The 20,180-nt window shown below is 40.1% G+C and overlaps 1 protein-coding gene and 1 long non-coding RNA gene across 6 annotated transcripts in view; one reads left to right on the forward strand and one right to left on the reverse strand.

Annotated features, from left to right (window-relative positions):
- LOC140995923 (ral guanine nucleotide dissociation stimulator-like) overlaps positions 1-20,180 on the reverse strand; it is a 55,696-nt gene that overhangs the window by 26,923 nt on the left and 8,593 nt on the right. For 2 of the 5 annotated variants that reach the window (XM_073466085.1, XM_073466084.1), the window contains exon 1: positions 11,884-12,084. The exons of 1 other annotated variant lie outside the window; for it this stretch is intronic. In XM_073466085.1, coding sequence (XP_073322186.1) covers positions 11,884-11,985 — 102 coding nt within the window. In that variant the 5' untranslated portion in view covers positions 11,986-12,084. Of the gene's footprint in view, positions 1-4,821; positions 5,161-11,883; positions 12,105-20,180 lie in introns of those variants that run through there. 2 more of the 5 variants (XM_073466086.1, XM_073466089.1) reach the window with 2 other exon arrangements.
- LOC140995924 (uncharacterized) lies at positions 9,334-14,329 on the forward strand. The gene is made up of 3 exons (XR_012178791.1): positions 9,334-9,689; positions 9,955-10,038; positions 12,981-14,329. It is a non-coding gene; the product is annotated as an uncharacterized lncRNA (long non-coding RNA).

Genomic DNA, 20,180 nt, shown 5'->3' on the forward strand with positions numbered 1-20,180 from the left:
ACTCCCTTCGAAATGAACCGTGGAAACAAAAGCTCCTCTGTACCGACTCGGACGGTCCAGCTCCTGTTTCTCACCGCAACGTTTCCGCCTGCGCTTCAATCAATGCTTCAGTCCTAAATTAGAGCTCTCCAGTCATTCACGCTGCAGCTCAGAGTGTTTCCGACATGACATCTCAGATCTGATGTTTTATAATCAGTGCTAGCAACAGTGAAGACATATTTCTCTACTGCAGATCTGGGTCACATGGACATAAATACCAGCATCCAACATAACAATAAGGACACTCTAAACCAGCTTTGTGTACTGTCCTGTTTTTCTAATAGATATTATGTTTGTTTTCAATTGCCCTCTGAGATTATTTCTACCATGTGTGTTAACTGGAGTTGTACTGTGTTATTATATCATTCATCTGGGACTGCTTGTAAGCTTGGCTGAGTCACTGTTAACACTGGGGACAATCAGTCCCTGATTGACAGAATAAGCTGTTTTTAGATCAGTTACAGTAGCTCAATGTCTCCGATTTCACTGTCTCATCCTGAGTATTGATTGCCTACTGAAACAAAGCTAAAATCTAAAGACACATCAGACACCGTTGCAAAGCTTAAAGGTGAACAGGAGCAGCTCTGTTGTTCAGATTCAGCTGTCCGACAGAACTGATGTCCTCTGCGACCAATACAAACTGATTACTAACAGAATGAGCCGGCAGTTTGAAGGACTCACTGTTTGAGCCCTCTTGAGACAGTCTCAATGAGCAGCAGTCTATCCTTTGTTTCGCAGTGTTTTATGTTGGTTTGGCCTCTAATCCTCCTGTTTTGCTACTGGACTACTGTGTTTGGAAAGCTCACAAAACTCCACTCTTAATTATGGCTATTTTTAGCTTGAATGCACTGTTGTATACTGTTTGAAGGCAGGTTTTACATCTGCGTCGGTGCGGTTTCAATGGCTCCCATGAAAATGCGATGACAGTAGAATACATGATCATATAAATTCAAATAAAAAATAAAAAGATACACACTACTCAATCTTTTCTTCTCTTCACTCTATATTATTTAGACAAAGTTCTTATACAGCTGCTTGAATTTAGACAACATTTAAATTTGGTTTCTTTGTAACTTGAAATTGTACTTGAGCTGATTAGTTGATCAATTGTTACTATTCAGATAATTGTTCAGAAGAATGCCAGGTATTTCATGTGTTCAGCATCTTAACTTGGAGATTTTGATGTTTTTCTTTGTCCCATGTGACAGTTAGCTGATCATTTTTTGATTATGGACGCCTTTGGGACCAAACAAGCTGTTTGAACCAAATTATTGCATGATCAACTGAAAAAAATAATCATTAGATTAATCAATAATAAAAGTAGTTGTTAGTCACAGCTCTAGTCAGTAGCTGAATGCTTGTCTACAGTGTCAAAACATTTTAAACGATATTCAGCCCTAATCTTTGGAGGTGGTTGCCGCGAATGGTGGCCTTGCTAAGTTCATGTTAGCCACAACTTAATAAATAATTAATAAATCAAGCATCAGCAGCTACCCATCGTCAGAAACTTAAGAGGTGCAATATGTAGGAATTGGCCACCTGCTGAATTTATCCTGCAAACAAAACAACAAAACAAAAACAGAGGGCAGCATATCACCCGAGTAACCGCTAAGTGCTGCTAACTGGAACGGCTGTTAGCCATGCAGGTAGCGGTCATATTAGTTTGGTTGGTTTTGTTAGTTTTCGACTATCACCTTTAGAGGTACAAGTGGATAGAAGCTAGCAGGTTAGCATGCTAACTTCAACAGATATCTGTGCAACACAGTTGATAGATGTCAAAACATATTTTTTTTCAAATTCTGTTGATAATTTTAGGTAATTTCTGAATGTTTTAAAGTAAAATTCTTATCATCTAATCACCTGCCAAAGTCAGGTTTGAGCGGCATGTTATGCTAATCCAGTGCTCTTTTCAGAACTATTATGTTAAAAAATAAAAGAAAGAGAAAGCATTAACAGAGGGAACGCGGCATCATTTTTCTGTCGGAAGCCTCACGCAGCAGCAACCTGATCTCCATTTTAAAGCTATTTGATCCTCAAAGCTATATGATATGTAAGGTACAGACTCTGATGCTGGTACATGAAGCCAGAGGGATCAACAAATGGCTGAATCCAACTCAACCTCCTCCTCCATATCAGTCCCAGTGACCCTTTATACTGTAACAGAACCACTGCATTGAATAACGTTCACCTCAGCCTGTGAAGTGAAGGGAAGAAAGGCGGCGATTGTGGAGGAAACCCCTCGGCCTCTGCAGGAGGGGGATTAAGTATTAGGTAATTGTGTTAGAGTAGAGGATTAGATTAGAGCAGAGAGACGAGGCAGAGCAGGTTAGCTGGAGACGAGAGACCAGTGCGACCTCTCTGGACTGGGGATATGCAAAGGGAAACATACAGTTCTTAATAACAAGCTTGTGATATCAGTCCAGGCCTGATTGATGACAAACAGAGCAGAGTAGATAGTCGGCAGAGACGGGATCGTCTCCATGTGGTATCAGTTAAGATGTTGTCCTTGTGCGATCCCAGGCCTTATGCTATAAGACCGCTAAATATGATTAGTCATCTTCCCTCCTTATCTGATCAAATGTACAAGATGCAATGAGCACAGTGCTGGAGAATGTTCCAGTTAATCCATAAAAAAGGACGTTTTTAACAGATATCAGTGAAACTGTATCTCTGAGTAATGGCTCGGAGAGGAAAGTGATGCAGTGGGACATAAAGCAGTGGGCTTATGGATGTGAAATGAGATGTATTTGATGACGACAATAAAGAATACAGCCCAGAGTTTAAAAAATACACAGCCAGAAAAGCATGAGGGAAAAGCATGAGGGTAATAATGTAGCAATGCTGGCTCTTGTGATGGCAATGTCGGTCAGTTAGTCCACAATTTTGATCCACAGTAAAATATCTGCAACTATTAAAAGGGTTGAAACACAGTACAAACATTCATGTTCCTCTGAGGATGAATCCTGATCAATATGGTAATCCATGACCTGTCTGTCAGAGCCACCGCTAGGATCAACTTTGTGCCTTTACGGGAAACATCTTAAGTATTGAATGGACTGAAGTGCAATTTTCCTTCTCAGATTAATTTGATATCATTCGGTATTCCCTTAATTTTTCATCTTGTGTCATCATCATCTTAAATTTGTCAGTTCTGTACTAATTAGTTAATGTTAGTATGCTAACACCCAATATTAAGATGGCGAACATGGTAAACGTTGAGAGGATGTTAGCATGATGATGATAATCAATCGCTTGAGTCACTTTTCAAACATTCCCAGATTCCCAGAGTATTTGCTGATCCAGGAATTTTTTCTCACTTTCTTAACCATTGTGAGACAGGGCGTTTTTCAACATTTACATTCATTTCTCAGGGAATAATGCATGGATCTTGATGAAGAAAATCAGACTTATTTTGGTAGCTGGTATTTGTGAGTGAGTACAAAAGAGGACTGTAGGGCCTTAGCAGAGGTATGCGCTCTACTGAGTACCATTCTAGCTGCAAATTCAATCTCCTGGGTTTTGGACTGTTGGTTGTACAAAAAAAGTAATGTGAAGATATCACCTTGGGCATAAGCATCTTTTTTTTTTAATAGACCAAACAACTAACGTAATCCAAACATTTATCAGCAGATTACTTAATAATATTCAACACAAATTAGTTGCAGGCCGAGCATTTAGCACAAAACAGAGCTGCGATTAAGTACAGCTTCACAGACCCTGTCACTATGTACCTTATTGCATTCTCCACATATAAAACAGATTCTCCCCACTACACGGACATAAAGTATAGTGTAAAAGCAGTCTCATCATATTAAGCCTCTGCACCTACTTACAGTAAATCTTTAACACCTCAACATAACAGGAAATACCACTCTGTGATACGACAAACATACCACCTATTCTCAATATCAGTATTATTATAACGTGTTTTGTTATGTTTGGCAACTATGACTCACTGACACTTACACTGGAAGGTTTCAGTAGGCGTCTCTTCAGTATCGAATTGAATAAGAGTGCACTTAGAGGCAGGAGTGATAACCACAGGGGTGACACCAGTGAAAAAAGCAAGTCATCCTACAGTCCTCTCGTGCCAACGTCTGAGAGAGAGTCATAACAGTCGCAACGCGTTTCACTTAAAATTTTCTATAATTATTCTGTCTATTTTCTTGGCTTATGTCCATTAAATGACCTCATAGAGAGTCATTTTCCATCATTTCTAGCAATTCAGCATTTGACAGTGATAAGCTGTTTTAATAGCATCTACATTAGGTTATAATAAGGATTAAAAACACAGGATTAGGAGAGGTCTTCATGTTGGATTACATAATCTGAGGTAGTTATGACAAGAAAACAGCATCATCTTGTACATATAAAATAACTTCCTGTGTATTTTGGATACTTAAGTTGTCAAATATGAAATAAACTGTTTAATTTGGGGATTAAAAGTGAGGTAATCAAAGCCAATTAAAGACCCACAGCTAAAGCAGACAACAGTGAAATCATGTCCGTGTCTTAATGTAAGATGTAGTATACTTCTACAATAACGTATACGAGATAAATCGTCTTAAATTGAATTGTTTTTATTGGTGTTATCAATCATTTCTTCTTGAGGAACAACCCAGGATCCCCACCCTACACTCTCAACAACAGTCTGGATCCCCCTGAACATCCCCGATCACACCACAACAAACCGCATCATCTAACGGACCTCAGCCGCCTCTCATCCCCGCCTCTCCTTCACCCTCCTCCAGCCCCGGTCCTGCCACTTCCCCCCGGCCTCACCTCCAGCAGCGGCAGGTCCGGGTCCAGGTGTGTGAAGCTGTGCAGGACCACCGGGCTGCGGTCCTCGACCACCTCCAGCCTCACCCCGTCCCAAATGTTCCGCACCCTCCACGACGAGTCAAACATCTCGAACAGCTGTCCCGAATTGACGCCGTGCGCCTCGGTTTGCATCCCCGGGAAATAGACCATGGATGCCAGCGCAGCCGACCGTTCAGTCACAGCGACGGTGGCGACATTTTCACTGTGTTTCTCGGTGTTTTGAAACCAAAGCGTCGCTGTTGCTGCTGCGTGTGGCACCGCGGCTGTGTTGGATCATCGCCGCTGTGTTCAGGAGCATCATGACTCAGAGAGGGGCTTTTCTAAACCCCGCCCACAGGCTTGTGCTGCTTTCAGGGACGTCGGAAATATCAGAGACCGAGGATGTAACGATGGATTAACGCTCCTAAAATACTCATTTTCAGAAAAATTGCTTTGCCCTGTAACCAAATATCACTTCATGCTTCATCTGTCTGATCTCTAAAACTAAAATAATGTGTTTCACCTTCATCCCAGCAGTCAATAACTTACAATCAGCGAAACATGATTATCTTTATAATTTTAAAATGCAATATAAAAATAAATAAAACATGAGAAATTGTCAAATAAATCTATCAATTGCAATGTGTTATATATGCTACATACACATATATTTGAAGCAATGTTTGCATAGTGCATGAATCATGTCTATTAGCGAATTACTGTAATATACATATAATGTACATAGTTTTTCAATATGCTTATTCTTTATCTTATTCTGTTTTACATACTGCTTTACCAGGTGAATTTTCCTTCTGGAGATTAGTTCAGTCTCATCTTAATTATAGTCATTATTTTTAAGTAAAATAACCATTAATGTACTTGTTTTACAACCTATATTTCTTTTGCGTTTTAATTTGATGATCGTTTGTGTTGTACAAGTGTTGGTTATACAAATTAATCAGAGTATAACAATACAATTTTAAGTTTCTGCCAAACAGGCCTTCATCAGCATACAATTTCCACAAGTGACCTTTATGTATACACATCATATGACATTTAATAGTCGACCTACTGCTAATCTGAAACAGTTCTAATGTCTCATGGTGGTGTAACAAGCTGCTCTTTTGGTGGAAATATTGCAGACTTCTAGCATGAAAATGATCAGATGTAAAAACAATGTATTACTTGTAAATGTATATAAAATAAAAAAGTAAATTTGCTGCAAGAGAATCAGCTGCACTATTGATCATCAGAAACCGCTATGAGGGTTAAACTGTGTGGCAAGCTAATATTTACAACACGTGTTCTAAAAGGACAAGTCTACGAGGTGTCCCTGAAGGTATCGTTACACTCCCCCTCTCTTATGTCATGCCTTTGGGAAATGATGGCAGTGTGTTATTTCTGCTCTCACTATGGCAGCAGGCTGGTATGGAAAAAGAAAACACAGTGATGTACAGCTCACTGTCCCTGCTGTCTGATGGAAACTCACATCTACACTGGATACAACAGAAAGTAACTCAGTACATTTACTCAAGTAGTACTGGTACAATCTTAATGGTACTTGTACGTTGCTTGAATATTTTCACTTTATGCTATTACATACTCATACTCATACTTGATACAACTCCCAAAGCAGTTGGGAATGAGACTAAAAAGTCAGCTTTCCTACGAATTGGACCTTTGAGGGAATACTTTGACTTTGTGGAATTATAACTTATAGAAGTATAGGATTGGAGTAGGGCTACGACTCATGATTATCTTAATTAACAATAATACTGCCATGTACTTTTTCAATAAAGTCATTAATCCTTTGGTCTATAAAATGTCAGAAAACAGTGAAAAATGACCATCACAAGTTCCCAGAGCCCAAGGCGACGTCTTCAAATGTCTAGACTAATGGCCCAAAATCAAAATAATATTAATTTACACTGATATGCAACAAAAAAAGGCAGCAAAGCATTATGTCTGTAAAGCTGGAATAAGCAATTGCTTTCACTTTTTGCCAATATGTGCACAGAAAAAAACTGACAACAACAGCAGTTTGACTCCTCCTATGACTAACAAACACCACCTTAACTCAAAGATCGGCCCTTCTTCACAAAAAGAAAATAAGATGCTGTCCAATATTTTAAATGACAGAAAGCACAACTCCTGAAAGACCTGATAAACCCATTAGTCCCTGTTTTGTATTCCAGTAAACCTGTTTTATGAATTATGATGACAGTACAAGCCCATACATCTCTGATGAATCCTACTGGCCAGTGTTGCAGGAGCCTGATCACAGCAGGAGCCGTCTCAGTTTGACATATAACACTGCCTCCTACTGGCCAATGTCAGGAACAAACATCTCATGCCACACTAAGACATCTATCATCTTAACAAGATGCCTGCCAAGCCTTTAAAATGATTACGTATTCAAATTAATTTAGCCTGGGTTTAAATGAGAAGTAGATATATCAACAAAACAAATGAACACAACACACTGCCGGCCTGTATGTGATAGGATAATTAATGGTGAACTTAAAGGTCCTATTTGTAAGAAAGGTTGACTGAGTCTCATTCATAACTTGTCAAATACTGAAGCTTCGTCCCCGGTCACCACCCCAAAGCGTCAGTATTCGAGACTCAAAAAAAATCAAATTTTCTTACAAATAGGACATTTAAACGTATGGTCATCTACTTCCAAAATGTTTCTGGAAGAGAGTGAAACATAATCTAAACTGGCTTTTCACACGGATACACCAGCAGGAAGAACAGGTGTGAGAGTGACTGAGCAAATTTAACAAAAACATCTGGTGCACCAGCTGTGGCTGAACCAAACCACAAACATGTCTGACCTCTCTGGCCTTTCTCATCACCAGGCTTCATAAACACTGGTTTTCGCATAACTCAAAAATCTGCAGCTGCTGGAGGAGAAAAGACAGCGTGTCTGTGTGCGTGTTTGCGAGCGAAAGAAGGTGGTGAAGGACCGATACGGTTTCTGAAGATCAATAGTATTGCAAATATTTTTTTGTATATTCTTTTTTTTTTTTTTTTTTTTACATCTGATCATTTTCATGCCAGAAGTCATGATGAGACCCTAAAACTGTCTAGTGAAACAAAAAGTACTGATAATTATACAAAAAGTTACTTAACAATTAAATGTTTATCTAAACGGTGCATAGATTTAAAAAGTCTTAGAGGATAAATATTTACTTTTCATTCCGCAGTTAAATGATTGGGTTGGTATATTCTATATTTTTCTTAATGTCAACAAATTTGTCTGTCATCTATCTCTCAAAACTTTCTCACTCACACACATGTTATATTTTTGTCACAGTAGTTTTTATCAAAGTGGACTTTGTTGGGGACTATCTTCAGTGGTGGATTAATTCATTGCTTCTTTAATATTTAGTAAATTGCAGATAAAAGCAGCCCAACTCCTACTGCCTTCTGATTTATTGCAGTGCACTTAACACCAAAATGTCAAAACCTGAAAGTTTCCAGAGAGGGTGCAACTGATTCATTTTTTGACCACTTCCTCTCTCATCTGCAAGGAAAAAGTTGCTGTCTTCCTTCTTCCCCAAAAACCTGTACTGGCTGAATCCCAGAAATCTCTAAGAGCTCGAAGGGACGGCCAACTTTTAGTCTGCTGTGATTTTACTAAAGCTCTGCTTCCATCTGCTGGAAATCAATACCAGAGGATGTTGTTGTGCTGCTGCTGTGGCTCAGGCCGATGCTCCGACATGTTTTACTGTTCCCTGAGGAGGGTGACGCTAACAGCCCCCTTTACTTTCCTCTCTCGCACACACAAAAACCTGCACGCTTTTACTCAGATACATACACAAATAGATACAAAGCAGCATAATTGAAGAAGTCCACCACACCCAGCAAGAGGACGACAGGTTAAACACCGTCAACCAAACACAGCAAAATATTTCTATCATGACGTGGTCAAAGTTAAAATCAGAGCAGTGACATCAGGAAGATGTTTTAGTCCAGATGACACCAAACAATGCAAAAATGTCTTGACAAGTTCTGTTTAAGCAAAACTGCTGTCTGAGTGCCATTTAGCAAGACTCATCACCCCCAGTGGAGGCTAACTGGGCAGCCTTGGAGGCCTGTGGTTGTTCTGGGCGGCTGCCAGGCGCACAATGTTCCCCAGTGCTTCACAAACAATAAATCTGCAACAAATAAAAGCCAATGAGAGTGCCAGACATGGACAGAGTACAGAGTTACGTAACAGGAAAAAAAACAGGCTAATAAATTGAGAATAAACAGATATATAAATCATAGACACACGTACAAAAGCCTGCTGATGAAGATACGTTTGAAGAAGTCACAGAAAAATAACTAATAAAAAGGATTTGTTTACATCCTCTGGGCTCAGACTTTGATCCTTTGTTCAGCCAAAATGTGTTTTTTGTTTGTTTGACGTATCTGGGTCGAAACCCTAGGTACCAAAGGTATTATATTTTCCTTTGCATTTGGACCACAGAGATTCAAAACCAACTCTGCAGCTCTTCGGAGACTTTCAGCTCCATTTTTAGTATTTTTTCTGGATATTTACTTTATGACTCAGTCTCAGCACTCTCATCAACCTCTTTTCTAGCAGCAGCAGGCAGCTGTTGTCACAGCAAAATCTCTAAAAAAAAACACTCTGTACCACTTGTCCAGCACCAGACGACTGACAGACAGTTCCTGACTAGCTGGTGAACATAGTGAACGATTTCGCTAAATATTGATATTTTTATCAGGAGTTGGTGGAGAGCAAAGCAGAGCAAATATTAGACAGAAACAATACCAATGGGAGGATCATGTTGCTCTGTGTCTGCTGGATGTCTAAATAAAAAGCTATTTGCTAAAAACAGGTACAAAAGCAGCAAACTATTTGTTGGTAGCATCTAAAAACGTTTTTGTACTTTTGAAAACATTACTTTCATTTCTGTGAATGTTTGATGGGCTTTGTTAATATTTGTGTTGTTTTTCAGACTAAATGATTAGTTGCTTAATTGAAAAAGGTTTTTAAGTGTAGATTGATGTAGCTGTCAATAAATGTAACTCCTCCTGTCGCAATAACAGGATTTTAGTAAGTAAACTGACGTGTTCTGTCTGCTCCTTCTACATTTGTGAAAGCCGTACGAAGGCGAGTGGTTACCTTGGCCAACAGACAGCTCGTCAAGATGATCGACAGGTGACCGACTGAGTGGGACGACGGAGGTAAAAACAACACATTTGGTGAATCCTCACTAAGAAACTTGGCATACGGTTGCTTTCTAAACCCACACCTGATGTCAATTATTCAGGTATTTTTTGCCTCCATTTCCCCAAAATCACAAATGTGCCTTTAAGAGGCCTTTAATTGAGACCACAGGTTGAAAAGATCCTCCCTTATCTGAGGATCTCTGATTGGACAGCAGCTCACAAATCTGAAATGCTGACAGTGAGTCAGACAAATCCAGAATTATCACTTGGGGGTTGACTTCCATTTTAAAGACTCAGTTCATGTGGCTGCTGTTTTTCCAATCCGATGGCCAGACTGAGTGTGATGTGGGCAGAGAAAAGGTTGGCCTTCTGCTCCTTCTGTCATCTCAGTTCGACAGCTCTTAATGAAAGCAGACAGATGAGGTCAAGCCTCTGTGCTGCTTTCATGATGCTGTGAAGACAGGACACTGTAATGATGGTTGATGGGATCAGATTATAGACAGGGAAGCATCTATTGTGTCTTTTCAATTGCAACAATCTACTTCTACTGCAGACACATCATGTGAATGTTGTGTTTTGCTTTAATCAGCTCTATGTGTGAGGGGAAATTCTTGACATATTGAAGCTGCCTTAAAAAACAAATTTAATTCCTTTTTTCAGTTCTCTGCGTGCTGTCTACTACAGCGACACTGGATTTGAACAGTTTGATGTCAGTTTAACGGATCGACCAGACATTACCGCCACATTAATTGCAGCCTCTTTATCCATGTTATTACACAATTTACAGTTTCTCCCAGACATAAATTACAGTTATTGAGTCATGGCAGGCAGGTGACTCAGTTTTTAGCGTCACTGCACTCCTGATGGATAATGTTAAATTTTTTATGAATCGGATTAAGACTAGATATTGGAAGAAAGACTGACTTTAGGTATCAGAATCAGTATTAAGGGAGCAAAAGTCAGATTAGTGCATCTGAGACAGCCCACTTACTACATGGACCAGACCATTAAATATGTATAAAGCCTGTGAGAGCGTGCAAGGCCTGCCTGTCTCTGTCTCTTTTAAATTGTTTAAGATTTAACCATGTCAAAAGATGTGGACATTACTGTCAAGTCAAAGTGTGTCATTTGTGACTAAAATCTCAAGCCTGACTAATACTGTTTGAAATGAATACCTACATCAGATACATTAAAAAAAAACAAAATCAATTTTCTTGAGCTCGACTGACACATCATTCAGCAACATAAGCATAAACTCACCTTTTTCAAGATTTCTTTACATCTACTTTAAAAGGTCAGTAAAGATACAGACAGATATTAAAAGGAGAGAGAAGACATGCAAAACATTTCTCCAGCTTAAATTACACCGCTAACATGTGTTTACATGATGTGCACCTTAGCTTTACAAAGCTTAACCAACTTACCCAAAGCAAAATGTTAGATGCAGATAATTTAAAGGAAGAAGGAAACTGCCTCTCTGCTTCAGATTTTATCACCAACTATCATAACTTTTATCATGGAAAACAATCTTAATTATATCTGTCTCATCAACCACTCAAATTAAACAAGTGCTAATTAATGTATTCTAATGTGAAATTAACCTTTAGAAATGCTAATTCATCAGCAGATAAATGGTATCATTATGTTGCCTGTAAACACTCTAACATGGTTTACCTAAAAATATCAGAAACTGACTTAATCAGCAAGATAACCTTTTGGTTTCCAGAGAGTTCATTTCTTATCAACGTGGCCTTAGACTCTTAGAGTTACACTGACCACATGCAGCTCAGCCTCCTCACATGTACTGTCAGTAGGTGAGAAATGTGCAGAGAAATAAAAGAAAACATTGATCAATCCAACCTGTCTGCCGGCTCTCTTGACTGTTCGGTAATAATCCTCGTCGTCCCAACAGACACCTGTCTTGACCAGCAGTCCACAGGCCCACGGGCTCCAGCACAACATCACGACCAGAAACCTCAGGATCCAAAAGCAAAAACGAATCCACGAGCCTCCAGAGCTTGTACTCCCCTCATCACAGATTGGCCGATCCCCTGCCGACCCTCTGCTCATACATATTTACTTTACCAGCTGTGTCAACACACGCAAGGAACAACACTAGAAAAAATTAACTTTTGCTGGGAAATGAGAAAATGTGTTACCAGAAGCTCAGCAGGTCCGTCTATGTCTGTGTAAGGTGAAGTGAAACCTTTTCAGTGACAACAACACCACAACGCTGTGGCCCTTAGACACTTCATTACTGTCAAACAGAAAATGAAAGCTAAAGATGAAGCAATTAAATTCAAAGGTACTTCCCTGATTAACTTAAGGAGGGAAATACCTCCAACCACAGGCCAGAATCATCAGTGGTTGTTAGTTTAGTTTACCGGCTCTACAACTTTGTCAGGACATGTTGCATTCAGCTGCCAGAAAAATTAGGCTGACGTGCGACTTGTGCAATCAATCATTCATACATTCTGCATTGAATAAGATAAATTAAGTCACTTGTCTGTTATTAAGTTTGTTTGTTGTTAGCCTGATTTTAAGGACTGGACACAGCACAGTCCATGACTAATCATCTGAACAAAACATACTGAAATGGTTGTTTACTCATGTCGAGTCTCAAGTCCAAAACCCACTTTAAAGTCAGATATGACAAAGAAAAGCAGCAAAGAACGTTTTGTATTTTTTCGGTGAGAATAAGCCTATATGATGCCACTTAATATACTGATGTTTGTTTATATGTGTCATGTGAGACATAGGTGTGGGGTTTGAAAGGCCCATTAAAAAAAAGAAATTAATGTGAAGGGTTGCCTTGTTTAAAAAAGACTGAGAACGAAAATGAATTCTATAATATATGGTTCAATCAATAAATAACATAGAGCACAAGACAGGAGAAGAGAAAATTGGTCTACCTGAAGAACTTAATAATAATCAAGATTTTATTTTTCCATTTACAGACCACACGACGCCCTGTTTCTTCTGCCCTGGGAAATAAACCCCATGAGAGAGTTTCCCAGTAACAGACAAAGACAAAAAGAAGATTCCCATTCACACCCATTGAAGCAGCTCCGGTCTGAGCTGCCTCTGACAGCCTCTGGATTTATTCCCTGCCATTATTTCAGCACGCAGAGCCATTCAGGTGCTCCTCCGAGGTCCTGAGGTCCTGGCATTTAAAAATGCTTTCTCATGCCAACTGCGAGATCACTGGGAGAGCAGCTCTGCTCCCCGAGAAAAACCTGACAACCGTCACGCAGGCTGAGGAAGAAACAAACTGGCCTCTCTCTGTTCGTTCAAAAAAAAAATATATATTCTTTATTGATTGATCCACAACATTGTTTGGATTCTGTTTTATCTTTTCATTTGATTCACTTGATTTCAACAGCTAATTGTTGTTTTGTCTTTCAAGTCAGATATTGTTGTCAGCACCTGGGATTAATTATTTGACCGGCACTAATTAATGGTTGCATCTCTGCTTTTGCTCATTTCCATCACTGCCTCTACCTGCCACAATACAAAACTAAAATAACAACCAAGTATGCAAAGTTATTGTACCAAAACGAAACAGTCCACAAAATGTGATGTCAGGGGCCAGAAGATAACCTCCTTGGAGGAAACAACAGAGGGAAACAATAAGAAAAACAGAAATAGTAGCTAAATGTCAAGTAGCCTTTTCTCCTCTGTTGCCAGTTACCGACATCTTCACCCTCCTTGTCCCAGTAGGTTCCCACCTCTCCACATCACCTCCACAGCCACCTGCACTCCTGTTCCCCAATGCCCTCATCACTTCTGCTGCATACAAACCCGCCCTTGAGCCACTGTTCCCTGCAGAACTGTTTACTGTCCTATCCAAGCACCAGCTTTTCTCCTGCCTGCTTTGTTTTCTGACCCTTGTCTGCCCTTTTCAGACATCAGACCGTCTGCTTAAACCCCTTTGGACTTGGTTGCCTGTTGTGATTGCCTATCTGTTGCTGAACCTCTTCTCTTTTTTTAACGACCCACGTCAGCATCAGATCATTTGTGGGGGCTTCAGGGACCAAGTGGGAGCAAAGAGTGAAGGACTAGCAGTACATTAAGTGCCTGAGGAAGAAAATCTGCATACTGTTGGACTTATAAACAAACTAAACACTGGGCAGGAGTGTGATTGTGCAACAAACAAGAAATTAGCTTCAACAATAAAATACTCCACTACTCATCAATTGTTGAAAACCGTCTCGAATAAAATACTTGAAGACAGACTAAACACTTACTGAGTGTTCACAGCCAACATTATCAACCAGTCTGCAGACATCCTTTCATTTCCTTTAGAGCCGACCGACAGTTTGACAGCTCGACCACTCTGCAGCTGAGAACCGTTGGCTGCTTCTTACCATGGTTGGCTGTCAACAAGTGATCACACTTCTGCACGGCTGATCGCAGTCATTCAAGAGCTCACAGCTTTTAGCTTAAACATAACAGAGTCAAGACTCTGAAAACTGAACAGCTGCATAAATTATTTGGGCCGATGATGAACTTAAAAAATGTATGTTTTAAATTTTTTATTAACACTACCCAGTTACTAGGGCCAAGTAATAATGTGGACTGTATCAAATGGAGTCAAACACATGAATTGTTCCTTATGAAAGGAACTAAATATGAGTGACATTATGAGAAGATTAACCATTTAATCAATTAAAAAATCATGATTAATAATTTTGATATAAATACTGTGCGACATCCAATGGTAAACCCAAGACAGATGATGTTGATTTCGTCTGATTATCCCTCCTCTCAGGGCTGTGTGAGGGTACAAACTGTGCTTGATGAGTATATTTGTTGCACCTGTGAGGGCAGGACAAATTACACCGTTATCATTCTTACTGGTACAAGGCAACCCTGTCATCAAGAAATTACCTTTATATAGAAGTAATTTGTTTTGCCAATGTGGTGATAACAAACGTAATAGTTTGCTGTATTATATTAGTGATTAAAGTGCTACATTTTCAGAAGTCATAGCGAGGCTGGAAGCACATCCTGAGTCCCATCTGTGGTCAGGTTTACACAACAGAAGCACTGTGGTTAAGTTCAGGGAAAGGATATGGTTTCAGTGAAATGCTAAGTAATACGTTGTGTCTCGTGCACTTTTTTCAGTATCAAACCAAGACTGTGAAATTGAAACCTTTACCATGCACCTAAACATAACTAGATGCGAGGAGCTTCAGTTGGTATTTAAGTCACACGCTTCATTTTAGTCATGATTTATCTGTTAAGTTACTTTCCATCGCATGTCTGCTTTTAACAATACACCATTTTTTACACCCAGCCAAGCGAAAAACCCTGAATTATCTGCATTTCCACGCAGTTTTTAAAAAAACAGGTAGATGCAAACATACCTATCCACTAGTTTCATGGGGAGGTTTCGAACCTACATGTCATATTCCAGTTAAATAAGCATGTGTGTATATATATATATACATATATATATATATATATATATATATATATATATATATATATATATATATATATATATAAAACTCTGGTCGAGCTCTAATTAAAAGAGTTCAGTGATTCAGTAGCATATTTTCATTACATCATTTCTCCGCCCCCAGATCATAACAAAGGCTGTCTGTTATAAACATGTAGTCTCCAAGCTGAAGCTGAGATAACCCCGCTGACATCACTATGATTTCATCAACTTTTCTTAGACTTGACAAACAGCCCTCCTCCACAGCCACTGAGCACTTTATACAAGTGTTTCCACAGCCTGGTGGTTTTCTTCTGATGTAAAACAACTCTTAAAAACATGCCTGAACTTTACTTCAATCACGATGCAACAACAGACTGACAGCAGGGAGAGCGAGTGACTTCGTTTGACCTCGGAGAAGAATTCAGGCCACATGAAACACAATCAGGTGTTGCAGGCTTGAGACACTGAGTGGGTGTGAGAAAGAGCAAGAAAAGGAACAGCAAACAGCTGACAGCACAGCAGAGTGTCAGAGCTAATTAAATATTATTGTTAGAGCACATTTCATACAGCAGTATAACCTCAGGTGGTCTGCAGATGTGATGGAAAACTGTTCAGGGATATGAACAGTAAGTTAATCAAACTCATCAGATCGAAAACAGGAGGTGGAAAGTTTCCTTTGTGGAGTCAACTGCCAGACAGAGCTGCATTCACAAGCTGATTTCTGATGAAGGACGTCACTTTTACGATCTGTGTAACTGAACACGAACGCACCATTCTTCCCAACATCAACACGGATATACGATGAAAGGGACTACAAGGCTATAAGTTTGTGAACACCCGAACATTACACCAATACATTAATCATTTTTTAACATAGAATTTCAAAACCTTCAGCTTTAATCTGTAGCTTCTGGTTTCAGGCTTTCCACCAGATTTTATAACCAGGCTGCAGGGATTAACTGCCACTCAGACGCAAGATGATGTTGGCTGATGCAGTCTGGCTCACAGTTGGTGTTCCAGCTCATCCCAAAGGTGTTGGGTGGGGTTGAGGTCAATGCTCTGTGCAGGCCAGTGAGGTTCTTCCACACCAAAACCATTCTCTATGGATCTGACTTCATGCAGGGGGGAAATTTCATGTTAAACCAGGAAAGGGACAAACACAAACTGTTGACACAAAGCTGGAAAAACATTATCGGGCCTTCAAAGCATGAAAATCAGCCCCATACCTTGAGTACAGTTTGTGCACAAGGGTGTCGACATACTTTTGGCCATATAATGTATTTATATGGGGAAAGCTGAGTAAAATGAGAGGTTACAGTCTCACATCTGCATGTCTAGCACTGCACTGGAGCTCCAATCTAGGGATAGCCCGATAATCGGCCTGGCCAATTATCGGGGCCGATATTCAGCATTTTTGCTGATTATCGGTATCTGTGTTTTTTGTGTCAGATTGCCAATAAAATAAATTGATTTAAAAATACATTACTTTGGCTCTGATGCAGCATCCTTACTCTGTCTGTAGTCACCATTCTGTGGTGTCATTCAGTGTCCCGCCCACAACACTATCTGATTGGTTACATGACACAAGTAATAGCCTATCAGCACTGAACAATCTGAATCTGCAAAGTAACTAGTAACTAAATTTATCAAATAAATGTAGTGGAGTAGAAGTATAACGCAGAAGAAAATGGACTTGAGTACTTGACTAAATTGTAGTTGGTTATATTTTATCACTGGTTTATCTCAACTTTGACACAGATTTTTATTTTTCCTGTAAATCTATATTGGTTTCAATTATCAATTATCAGTCGTTTCGATTACTAACAATCTGTATCAGCCCCCAAAAAACCATAACCGTTGGCCCCTACTCCATTCTAATCAAATATATATAAAACATAGTCATTTAAATGGATAACTGTTTAGTGGGGACACGAGAACAAAAGGAAATGATGATCTAAAAGTCTAAAAGATCAAAAAGAGCCGACAACCCTGCAGGTTTAATATCAGGCTGTGCCCAATATAATTAATCTAATGTTCACCCACAACAGCAGCGGATGTGTCTGCTTTTCAGTCTCAGCATTTATTAACAAGCTGATACGGGAACACATTCATTAGGCACCGTGGGATTATTACAGACACGACCAAACATGTCAAAAATATCACACAGCACAGCATCCTCTGTAGGGAGACGGTAACCTTGGCATGCAGTGTTTGGTGGCAGTGGCAGCCCAACACACACACACACACGCACACACACACACACACACGTAAGTAACCTGGAAACAAGTAAGAACAATGCTTGGCAAACTTGACAGATACCAAAAAGAAAAACAACCATATACTCCCATGTGAGACAACCTCATATCACACTGTCATGAGGTGACAGATTTTGAAATCGGATAGCCAGAAGCAAATCCAGGAAGACATAATCAACCAAAGGCAAACTGAGAGTTAAGCTGAGGTGAGAAGCCACCTGCTGAACAGCAGAGAAAGAAAAAGACATAAAAAAAATTGTGTTTATCTCAAATTACAGCTGAACCTATAACCTGTTGGGCTAGAAAGTTTGCAAAACTGCTGAGTCATGTGACTTTTGTTAACAAGCATTAATTGGCTGTTAATTGGTGTGAAGTGTGACATAAAACAAACCGAGTACAAAAATGCAGCAAAAACATCTTCTCCACTCCGGATCGGAGAACAAGTGCACAAAGCCGCAGCTGTGAGCACATTCACACTATAAACCACACAAATAATAAACAACACCAAATATACACACAAACACACTCATACAGTATTAATTTACATTTGTACAAGTGCACAAATAAACACAAAAGTGCAGCTGCAGGCCTGCACAAGTCTGTGTGTCATATACACACAGACACTCATATATTCAGACTTACAAACCTTACACACACAAGCTCACACTGCGGCACCTGACAAACACACACACCCACACACTTGGGGGTGTCGCTTCAAATATTTGAATATTGTAGTGCTGTCTATTTTATTTATTTAGGATAATATTTTGTGTTTTGCCTGCTAAAATTGCATAAAAATGTGCATTTAACCCTCTTTTTTGTTATCTGAATGATGACAGAGCACTGATCCAGCCCCACACACACACACACACACACACACACACACACACACAGTATACAATATGCAGTATACAGTATGGCACTCATGAGTACACAGACACACACACTCCTACACACAATGGGCAAATGGGCATACACACACTTGCACAGCCACATAGAAAAACATAATGTAGCACATGCACACATGCATACATAAACCTACTTCAGTGCACTTGTGGTCTCACACAAATACACACTGCATGAACCTGTACACACACACACACACACACCACACATCTGCAGTGTGGTGTTGGAGCTCACCAGATCGTCCAGGATGGTGACAGGGAAATCGAACATGCACATCTTGACGGGCTGAGCGAGGGCTCTGTGCAGGTTGAACAGGGACTTGGTTTCCATGCTGTACACTGAACGCACCGCAGAGATGCAGCTCGTCCGCTCGCAAGACAAACATACACCAACAGAAAATGAAACAGTGTAAAAAAATAAAAAATAAAAAATAAAAGAGGGAACTCCCCAAGCTGGCTGCTCACTCGCTCTGCCTCTCGGTGTAGACTGCGAGGAATCCGTCTCGGAGAAAAAAAGAGAAACCCCTACACCTCCACCTCCTCCTGTTCTTCCAAGCCACCAACAACCCTGCGCTCCCCTCGCTTCTCTCCCTCCCTCTTCCTCTTCTCGTCTTTCCTCGCTTCCTCCTCCTCCTCCTCCTCCCCCCCGCTTTCCACCCTCAACAGGGAACGTCTTAACTGTCAGCAGCTGCTCTCTTGTCTTTCCGTCTTCTGGAGGTATTGCCCAACAGCTCGGCAACACTCAGCTGTTATGCCACGACCGCAGTGTGTTTGCTCTCTCTCTTCTCTCTAACGTTCAGGCTGAAGTGCTTCACAAAACCAAATGCATCTGCCAGGCGGAAAGAAAAAAACCTCGCCAAATGAAATGCAGCAGGTACAGAGAGGGCTTCTGAGTTGCCGTCTGACTCTCTTCTGCTTCATTATGCTGCAGCGATTTAATCAAGAAAGAGGGACCAGCTCTGTTTTGCTCCTGTAGTGCCAGACTGTCTGTGTGAGCCCATTAAAGATGAAGCAGGGTGACTGCTTCTGAGGCTGATGTATGAATCCGCCTCCCCGCTCATTAATGTTGCTGGTAAATCTGAAACTAGACGTTCTGGCATTTTTCCAGCCCCCATCTGAAAATTATTTTCTTTTGTAAATATCTGCTGAGACAATGAAAGTGGCCGATCAAGTCTAAAAATCCTCCAGCTGCTGTGACGATGAATCCTGCTTTTCTATTGAGGGATATTGAATATTTGTTGGTGTTTAGAAAGTCAATGTTTCGCTCAGAGACCACCTGTCAGTCAAACAGTGTGGGCAGTTCTGTAATATCTTTTCCAGAGTTTTTTTCGATGATTTCATTCTGACATTGTCAGGTTCCACTTGGTTTCCCACGGACCAAAAATAAATCCAAAAGACGTCTTTTCAGCCTCTTTGAAGTCCGACAGAGAGCCAGAATTAAAGGTTTTAGACGTCTTTTCAGCATTCACTAGTGATGTCCAAGTGACATCCTTACAGGGTTGAAAATGAAAGTTTTTACAATGTAATTTTAGACATCTTTTCAACTTCAGT

The sequence above is a fragment of the Pagrus major genome, chromosome 5 (assembly GCF_040436345.1).
Source record: "Pagrus major chromosome 5, Pma_NU_1.0".
In the NCBI taxonomy this organism is placed as follows: domain Eukaryota; kingdom Metazoa; phylum Chordata; class Actinopteri; order Spariformes; family Sparidae; genus Pagrus; species Pagrus major.